The sequence below is a fragment of the Dipodomys ordii genome, unplaced genomic scaffold (genome assembly GCF_000151885.1).
Source record: "Dipodomys ordii isolate 6190 unplaced genomic scaffold, Dord_2.0 Scaffold183, whole genome shotgun sequence".
Taxonomy (NCBI): domain Eukaryota; kingdom Metazoa; phylum Chordata; class Mammalia; order Rodentia; family Heteromyidae; genus Dipodomys; species Dipodomys ordii.
In genome coordinates this window covers 3,431,288-3,440,650 of record NW_012267399.1, presented here as the reverse complement: position 1 = coordinate 3,440,650, position 9,363 = coordinate 3,431,288, and the positions used below count along the sequence as shown (strand labels likewise).

Sequence of the window (9,363 nt, the reverse complement as noted above, 5' to 3'; positions counted from 1 at the left end):
CCTGAGACTCACCTCCAATAAACCACAAGGAAACCGAAAGTGGTGCTGTGGCTCAAACAGTAAAGCGCTCGCCTTGAGCTGAAGAGCGCAGGGACAGCGCCCAGGCCCAGAGTTCAAGCCCCACGACCACCACCAACCACAAAAAAGAATGACCACCATGAACTTGGGCTGCCAGGAGACCGCCTAGCTTGGCTACACTGAGAGTAGGTGCGCGTCAAAGTTAGTTCCTAGGCTTTTCCTCAGGGCTCAGGGTGTAAGCCGGGGGTCAGGGGAAGCAGCCTCCCCGGGTAGTGGGACAGAGCCTCCCCCCGACCCCCCTCCCTTCCCAGGGTCCCGGCATCCTATGACCTCCCCCAGCAGACCCTGGGAATCCAGTGTCGCAAAATAAACAGCCCCGCTCCGCTAATCGCCCGGCTCGAAACAAAACGGCGCTGCGCCTGGGGATCTGGGCAAAAAAATCAGCCCTCCCTCCTCCTGCTCCTTCGCCGCCGCCCTCCCCTCCTTTGCGCCGCTCGCTCGCTCGCTCCTCGCTCGGCTGGCGGGCTGGGCTCTGCTCCACGCAGCGCAGCTCGGCAGCCACCGCCAAACGGAGCCGGGCAGGTCTCGGTGCCACCAGCCCGCCGCTCGGAGCTTCTCCGGGTCTCGCCTACCGCCGGCCGGGACCCCCTTCAGGCAGGAGTCGCTCGGCGAGGATCGGCGACAGCAGCACAAAGTTGGGGGCCCCTCACCCCCCCCCCCCCCCCCCCCGCGATGATGAGGCTGTCCCCAACGCCCCAGAAGCTAAGCCGGAGTCTGGCACTGCTGGCCCTGGCGCTGCCCCTCGCCACGGCGCTGGCCTTCGACGAGACCCTGGACAAAGTGGCCAAGTCAGAGGGCTACTGCAGCCGCATCCTGCGCGCCCAGGGCACGCGGCGTGAGGGCTACACGGAGTTCAGCCTCCGCGTGGAAGGCGACCCCGACTTCTACAAGCCGGGGAGCAGCTACCGCGGTAAGTAGCCTCGGATGGCGTTGGGGGAGTGCCGGACTTAGCCTCCAGCGGGCCCCGAACCCAATGGCAGTAGAGGGGCGCGCACAGTCCCCCGAGCGCACGGGGTTGGCGAAGCCCCGCTAGGACCCTTCCTTCCGTCCTGGCTGTCCTCAGCCCTCTTGGCAGCCAGCTGTGTGCGGAGATCTCTGGCCAGCGTCCGGGGCCGTCGCGGGGACGGCGGATGGGGGCGCGCGGCTCTCCAGGCTGGGGTTGTAGCGCCGGCACGCTCACCTGCCTGAGTGCGAGGGAACCCCGCTGCACTCCGGCCGTGGGCGAGCGGGAGGGGAGCGGTCCCGCGTTGCTCCGGGCGGTTCTCTGGGGCTGGGGGCGCGGGGGAGGGTGGAACCCTGGCTTTTCTCGGGTTGGGTGTCCCGGGCAAGGCAGGGCAGCTCTCCGCACTTGCATCGGTGAAGCGGAGAGATCTGATTCTCACCAACTGGCTCTGAGCGGGACAGTGACCCCGGCGTGCCCGGGTCGCTTCACGGGGAAGGGACTTCAGTGTCTCCCCCCCAAGCCATCCTGGGTCTCAGGGGAAGAAAGAACCAGACGCTCTTCTCTGAAGGGTGTTTGGAAAGATTCCCCCAAATTAAGTCTCCCATGGTCCGAGGCTAGGAACGGGACCTTGGATTTCCGGGAGAGGTTCCAGTAGGAATGGACTCACCCCCAGAATGCCGGCTAGGCTCCCAACGGGAGGGAGTTCCGATGAGGACAGAGGGGGGACCCCCGGTTTCAGAGGCCTACTCTCTGATGGCTGTGGGACTTCCGGCAGCCCTCGCCCCAGGGATGTTTCGTCGTGTTTACGCGACTCCCCTGCGAGCCAGGTTTCGGGAGTGCCAGGAGGGGCTATCCAAGCTGGTGAGCCCCTCCCTGGACCCCGATCTTAAGACCTCCGAGGCCATCCCTAAGGGCCCTGCTCATCCAGGTTGTCCCAGACGTCTATTCCCGAGCGGGACGTTGGGATTAAAGATGGGGAAGGAGACCAGCTTGATCTCACCTGGGGCGGGGCCGGGGCTGGTTGGCAAATGGGAGCCTGGCCCCCGCCACCTGCCCTCCTGGTTCCCTACAGAATCGCAGGAGCAACGCCCCCCAGAAAGTTTGGGCAGTGTCAGCTGGCGCCCTTCTTGGGTTCGCGTACCTGGCTTAACTTCACCTGGAGCGACCCGGGCTCCCTGCGGGCACCCTGCACGCGCTAGCGTCCTCAACACGTGGGCAGGAACCACCTTGGGACGGGGTACATCCAGGGGCTCCTGGGCATCCCACCATGGAAGATGCTGGGGGAGAACACACCGGGTCTGGAGGGAGCGCGCGGTTTGTCGCTGCGGCGTCAGGTTGTTTGTTGAGCAGGCTGGGGAAGACCTTCAAGTTGTCGAAGTGGGTGGTGTGGATCTCAGGGAACTGAGTGTAGTAAACTCCTGGACTTCTTCAGTTCTCCCGAGAACAGAGGTTCTGAGATCACTGAGGAAGCCAATCCCACTCTTTAAAGGAGAAGAGATGACTCCAAACTAAAAAGGAGTTCCTTTTAGGGGCCTTGTGCAAGCCATTTATTTAATTTCTCTGAACCTAGTTCCCAGCTGTAAAAGGAGCTGTTTTATCCATCTTCTCTTGGTGGCAAAGATGAGTGTGCCTGAGGGACAACAGGTGGGACAGGTGGTATATACCTGATCGGAGTGTGGGGTGTGTGTGTGTGTGTGTATGTGTGTGTGTGTGTGCGCGCGCGCGTGTGTGCATGTGTGCTCGCACGCATGTATATCCCATATTTAAAAGTAGGTTTCTTTATTTTTTTTGTTGGTCATGGGGCTTGAACTCTGGGCTTGGGCGCTGTCCTTGTGCTCTTCAGCTCAAGGCGAGCGCTCTACCGCTTGAGCCACAGCACCATTTCCAAAAGTAGGTTTCTTTACCATTCCTCTAGTCCCATTTACCAATGACTGACTTTGTTCGTCGGGTCCTCACGAATTCGTTGAATGATTGTTTGAATGAATGAATGGTGTTTTCTGCATTAGAAGTCTTGTCTAAAACAACTAATTTAACCCAGAAAAAATTTTATTTTTTTATTTTTTGGTAGTTTAGGCTAGTCTGGAGCTCTGGCCAAGTGTCTTCTTGGCATCTCTTCCCACACTAATCCTCTTGTTGGGCTGACCACTGGGAACTGTGGTGGCAGGACTGGTTGGATACATATTCCCCAATCACCCCGCCAGAGGAATCTCAGAACTCCCTAAAAGCCCAGGCCAAGCAGAATAAGATAGGCAATAGAAGAGCAGGGCCCGGAATTCCCCAGCCTAAAGCTTCAGGCTTTTGGACTTTAACACCACTCAGGCTGTAGGTGGGATTATCATCTTTTCTCCTTTCTTAGGGCAAGGGGACCTGGAAAGAAAGATCTCACAGGAACCATGCTAAGGCCTCCTGAGCAAACATTGTGTGACTAACAAGAGTGGAAGTTAGGAAGAAAGGGCACTGGCCTAATTTGAGATATTTTCTATTGGCTGATACTTTGTTAGGATAACTATGTTAAATGTAAATCTGATGCATTATTCTGGGTGCATTGATTTAGGGTTGTAGAAGTTATCTTTCCCCTGGTCCTTCCCCCTCCCCCCCCATCCCTCCCTTGCCCCCTCCTCCAGTTAGGATCCTTCAGAGTCCTTGAGATCAATGATTTCTTTTCCTGCCTTGAATTTCTGTCCTCTGTCTTCCAGTTTAATCTCCAAATAGCTTCTTCTCTCCATGCCCCTCAATCAGAGGATAGGCTTTTTGGAATAAAAGCCTAGTCCAGTTTAGGCTGGAATAAGATGATCACTAGTGTTAAAACATTGAATCCTGGGGCTTCTTCCTTGCAGCCTGAGTTTAGTTGAGATTATTCTGCAGCTTTTTTCAAGTTGTTAGTGCTATATTGACTTCCTCTTCTCTCTCTTCCACTGCTTCTACCCCCCCACCCCCATCCCTCAATAATTGTGCTTTAGAAAGCCCCTGAAAGGCCTGCTCTGTTTCTAACCAGGAACTCCTTTGAAAGGAGATTACAGTGATTAAAAATAACAAGTTGAGGATCCTCAAGGGGCTTCCCTTATAGGAAGACAATGTGCAGGATCAGCCTTTCCCAGATCACAATTTCAAGCCGCATAGACGAAAATCAGCTGAAATATTCAAGAATTGATTGAAAATAAAAGAGGCTATTTTGTCTGACCAAAGGTCTGTTTATTAGGAAAATAAAGACAGACTCTAAGTAATAAGAGTGGCTTTTCCTAGATGCTCTTTAAAAAGAAATTTCAAGGAACTTGATGGGAAAAGAATGTGCAGTGGAGATTTCAAAAGCTGATCCAACTTCAAGCATAATTGGGGGATTTATTCTGAACAGGGAGGTTTGGAGACCTCCAAAGAGGCTTTGCTTTCTCTTCTTTGTCCCTCTCTGAGGCACACACTGCCTGTAGAAGTAGGCACAACTTGGTGGAGAAAAGCATAGGATATAATGGTGGATGAGGCAGCTTTAAGTTTTTGGGGTCTGGTCATGGGGCCTGAACTCTGGGCCTGGGTGCTGTCCCTCAGCTCTTCAGCTCAAGGCCACAGCGCCACTTCTGGCTTTTTTTTTCTTTTTGCTTATGTGGTGCTGAGGAATCAAGCCCAGGGCCTCTGGTATGCAAGGCATGTGCTCTACCACTGAGCCACCTTCCCAGCCCCGAGGCAGTTTTAAGTTTTGTCTGGTCTCACATTTACTGTGACATCAGCAAGCCACTTCACCTCTGTGAGCCATTGTGACTTTTTTTTTACTCCTAGTATTTCTGTAAGAATTAAAAATCCAAGTCAAAAGAAATTGTCATATAATAGGTACAATGTTTTAAGATGAGTAGTTTGGAAATAGGAAAATTTCCTCAACAAATTACTGGGTAAGACATTATATTAAGTTCTTCCTACTCATCTCCCACATTGCTTGTAATATTTTAAGGCAGTTTATTATAATTCTTACTTTACAGATGAGAAGACCAAGCCTTAGAAAGGTCCAGTTCCTTATCCATGGTCACACTGCTAATAATCAGTGGAATCAGATCCATGATAACATGATAACATCCTTTTTGTGTGTGTGTGTGTGTGCATGTGCACGCGTGTGTGCTATTGGAGATTGAACTCAGAATCTTAAGCTTAGTCCAGTGCTCTACTGCTTGTGCCACACCCCCAGTTCTAAATCCTAGACTCTTAACTAGTCTTCTGTGCCAACTGAATGAACTGAGTTGAGAGTAGAATGAATCCATTCAGCTAGCCTCAGCCTTCTGAATGGTAAGATTCCTTGAGGGAAAATAGGATCAACAAATCAAGACAATAACTGACATCTCACAAGATAGAAAGTAATAAAATGATGGATCCTTATTTACATTTGCTTTTTTTTTATAGGCTTCGGGATTGCATCTCTCCATAAAACAGAGGATTGATTTAGAAACATAAAGAACCTTGTCAGTTTTTAGCCATTTCCTTTTGTTTGTGGGGAAACAGAAACAAATTGGATATGGGAAAAGACTGATTTGATTATTGGTACATGCAGATGTTATATGACTGTGCTCATAAAACTATATAATAGAACAGAACATATGTAGGATCTGAGAATCCGAAGCTGTTTTACATAAATTATTTCTTACATAATACTTAACAAAAGAGTACTGCTGACATAATGAATTTTGTCACTTCTACATCTTTGGTTCAACAATTGTTCTCTCCTTTTTTGTGTTTTCTGGTTCTGAGGCTTGAACTCAGGGCCTGGATACTGTTCCTATGCTTTTTTTTTTTCTTTCTCAAGGCTAGCACTCTACCACTGAGCTACAGTTTCACTTCTGTTTTATTTTGTTTGTATGGGGTTTTTTTGGTGGTTAGTTGGACAGAATCTTAGGACTTTCCTGTCTGGGTTGGCTTCAAACTGCAATTCTCAGATCTCAGCCTCCTGAGGAGCTAGGATTATAGGTATGAGCCACCAGTGCCTGGTTATAGTAGTCTTTAAAGCAAATATTTAGTTTGAATTAAGGAGGAGGAGGAGGAGAAGAAGAAGGAAAAGAAGGAGGAGGAGAAGAAGAAGGAAAAGAAGGAGAAGGAGAAGAAGAAGGAGGAGGAGGAGGAAGAAAGAAAGAAAGAAAAGAAAAGAAAGAAAGAAATTACAAGAGTTGGAAGTGTGTCTCAAGCAGTAGAGTGCCAGCTACCAAGCATTAGGCCCTGAATTCAAATACCAGTGTAGCAAGAGAGAGGGGAGGGGGGAACGGAGAGGGAAGAAAACAGAACAGAAAAAATGGTGTGGGGATTGTTTATTGTTTTAAGTTTGAGGAAATGAAAAATGTCAAAACATACAAGAAAATGAAAGTGCTGTCAAACTCCAGCTTTTCAAGATTGAAGACCTGAACACTTTACCATACACAGATCACTTGGGCTGTTATAGCAACTCTCAATTGGAATAACAGGCTGTAATTGCTAACATGTTCACAAACATGGGCCAATATCAAGAATTTTCTTTTGCTATCACACTGTCTGTTTATTTGCCCTATAGAATGTCGGGTCTCGGTCAAGGTTAAATTCTGTGGGGGATAGAAAACTCTTAGCATGTTATATTAGTCATGCTATAGGCCAAGTTAATTCTAATTACAAAGAGATTCCAAAATACATCATTCAAAACAGGAAATAAACCAGAGCACCAGCATGATGGGATATCTTGTTCCACAAGGTCCCCCAGGAGCCAAAGTTCCTTCTACCTTTTTGCTTTGCCATCTTGTAGCACTGTGCTGTCCAATAGGTAGCTACTAACCAACTAGCAAGAGTGACTATTACATGCTTGAAATGTGGCTAATTTGGGTTAAGATGTACCATAAGTGTTGTTGAATAATTAATATGAAAAAGAGTAAACTCATGAATAATTTCACATTGATTCCATGCTACAATCACCATTATACCATTAGGTTAAATATATGACATTACAATGAATTGTACCTGTTGGATACTTGTTAAGACAGTTTGCCTAGCTTAAACTGGTTTTGATTAGATGGTATTGTCCTTGGGTGGCTGAATCTCATTAAGTTCCGGTCTTACATGGTACAGAGATGAGAGACAGAAATAGAGGACAAGTGTTGGATTATAGTGATGTGTACCCAGGCCTTCTAAATGCACTTCCTTGGTAAAAATTTAGTCATGTGGCCACACCCAACTGCAAATGAGACTGAGAAACCTAGCAAGGCTGGCTGAAACGAGAGGGAGAGATGTAGTTTTCAAGAAGGTGAAGTAGAGGCAGGCATGGTGGTTCACACTTGCAATCCCAGCACGCAGAAGACTGAGGCTGGAAGATAACAAGTTCAAGGCCAACTTTGATGACAAAAACGCTATCTCAAAAAAGAAAGAAAAAAAAAGGAGGGAAAGGAACATTTATTTTGGGAGATACTTAGCTTCTTTGTCACGTTTTAATATCTGTCATGTAAAAGCATAGTATTTCCTGCTCTTTTGTTCCGGGCAATGTCTACTAGATGGGCTTACTCCACAGCATGATATTCCTGCTAAATGAATGGGTAGAAAAAGGAGTGTTGATGGGGGGTGCAAATGTACATGCTAACACAGGTGTGTATGTCCAATTATGTCTGCATGAGTCTATGCAAGTGTGTGTAGATGGTCTATAACATCTCCTCTTCAATAAAGGAGGAAACAGCAAAGCAAGAAAGGAGATGGTGAGGGGAGAGAAAAGGACAAGACACTCAGAATGAAAATGGAAGAAATAATTTGTGTACAGTAAAATCCTATTTTAAAGCTTAGATTCAAGAGGCACTATGGCAAGTGAAAAATCACATAAGTCAAAATAATTCCTTAAAGATCCTTTGAAATTGTGCATTAAATATAACATAGATACCAGCTTAAATCTTGTTTAATTTATCCACCTCTCTGGATATTCTGCTAGTGGGGAATAGAAATGAATTGGCATTTCTCAGGAAGTCCAGTACTTCTATTTTCCCTCAAGCATTGGAAGAAATCGTTTCCTCAGTGGAGCAGCAGATAAAACCATTAATTTGCTCCTGCTCCAGCAAGAAATTCCTCCCTATATGTCAGAGTGAGGAAAGTGAAGTTAGAATCTCATGCCCACTCAGGAAGTACATATAGTGAGTAGAAAAGGAAGTCCTTCCTTTCTTACTTCCTTCTTTCCTTCCTTCCTGTCTTTGTGTCTATTTCTTTTCTTTCTCTTTTATTCTTTCTGTCTCTTTCTCCCTCCCTTGTCCTTCTCACTCTCTTTCCCAATCTCTCTTTTTAAGTTCTTGTGATACTAGCTACTTCTTGCTAGTATAAAATGTCTCATTTAGCCAAATATTTTGGTTGAACTGGAGCTGAAGCTCAGATAGGGTGGGGTGCCAGAATCTCTCGTGAACATGGGAACTTAAATGGTGGCCTAACCCATCCAATGATTTGTTTAACGATTTAAAGAACATGACTCTTTTTACAGTGTGGTTTGATGTTTGCTAATCTGTTTTGTAGATTGAGTAAGGAGTGAGGTGAAGGGTTCTGTCACCAATCACTGTGTGTGTGTGTGCTAGAAGTGTGGAAAGCTAGGAGTACTCAGAAGCAGAGCATGGATCTGAATAGTGGTTCCACATGTTATGGGGTTTCTTTCTGTCTGTCTGTCTGTCTGTCTCTGATAGCTGGATGGAACATATAGAAAGATGTCCATTAGAGAGAGAGAGAGAGAGAGAGAGAGAGAGAGAGAGAGAGAGACAGGTGAGCACCAATGGCAGACAAAAGAAGGTGAAAAGCTTCGGGTGGTAGCGGCAGAGGGAAAGGACTCCCAGTGGCCCGGTGCTTCTGACAATGGCTGGAGGCAGGTAGATGGGCTGGGCCCTGGGTGAAGACTCAGAAGGTAGAAGATTTATACATGAGGGAAACTGCCCACACTGAGGATGCAGAAGTGCAAAGCAGAACAATAACAGGCAAAAGGTCAGAGAAGGGGCTGCCCTCCCCTGAGCCAGTCACAGGCTCGGAATACGTGGAGAAGCAAGGCAGAGAAAGTGCTGCCTTCAATGATTAGAGTGAATTTCCCTGAAACATTTGTGGCAGTTGATAAAGCTAGTTATGTACTAGGATCACTTGGAGAGCTTTAAACCAACAAACCAAAGGTTCCAATGGGTCCCGACAAGGGGCTAGAGCCCAGAAATCTTGCTTTCTATTAAGATAAACTGGTGAGTCATGAAGAGAAGGTGGGCAAAAGCGGTTCCTTTTCTAGGAGCATGTATTTCCATAGCTGCCTGACCCAGTCTTAGTGTCATTCTTTAGCATCCACTCACAGCACTGCCCTGTCCTGTGACTGAGGGACAGCAGTACAGTGGGACGGATAGTGGAATGCCTTCAGT

General features: G+C 47.8%; 1 protein-coding gene across 1 annotated transcript in view; it reads left to right on the top strand.

Annotated features, from left to right (window-relative positions):
• The first annotated feature begins 460 nt into the window (after window positions 1-460).
• Spon1 (spondin 1, extracellular matrix protein) overlaps window positions 461-9,363 on the top strand; it is a 261,972-nt gene continuing 253,069 nt past the window's right edge. Inside the window, exon 1 of the mRNA XM_013034153.1 lies at window positions 461-988. Within this exon, the coding sequence (XP_012889607.1) occupies window positions 751-988 (238 nt within the window). The 5' untranslated portion in view covers window positions 461-750. The remainder of the gene's footprint in view (window positions 989-9,363) is intronic.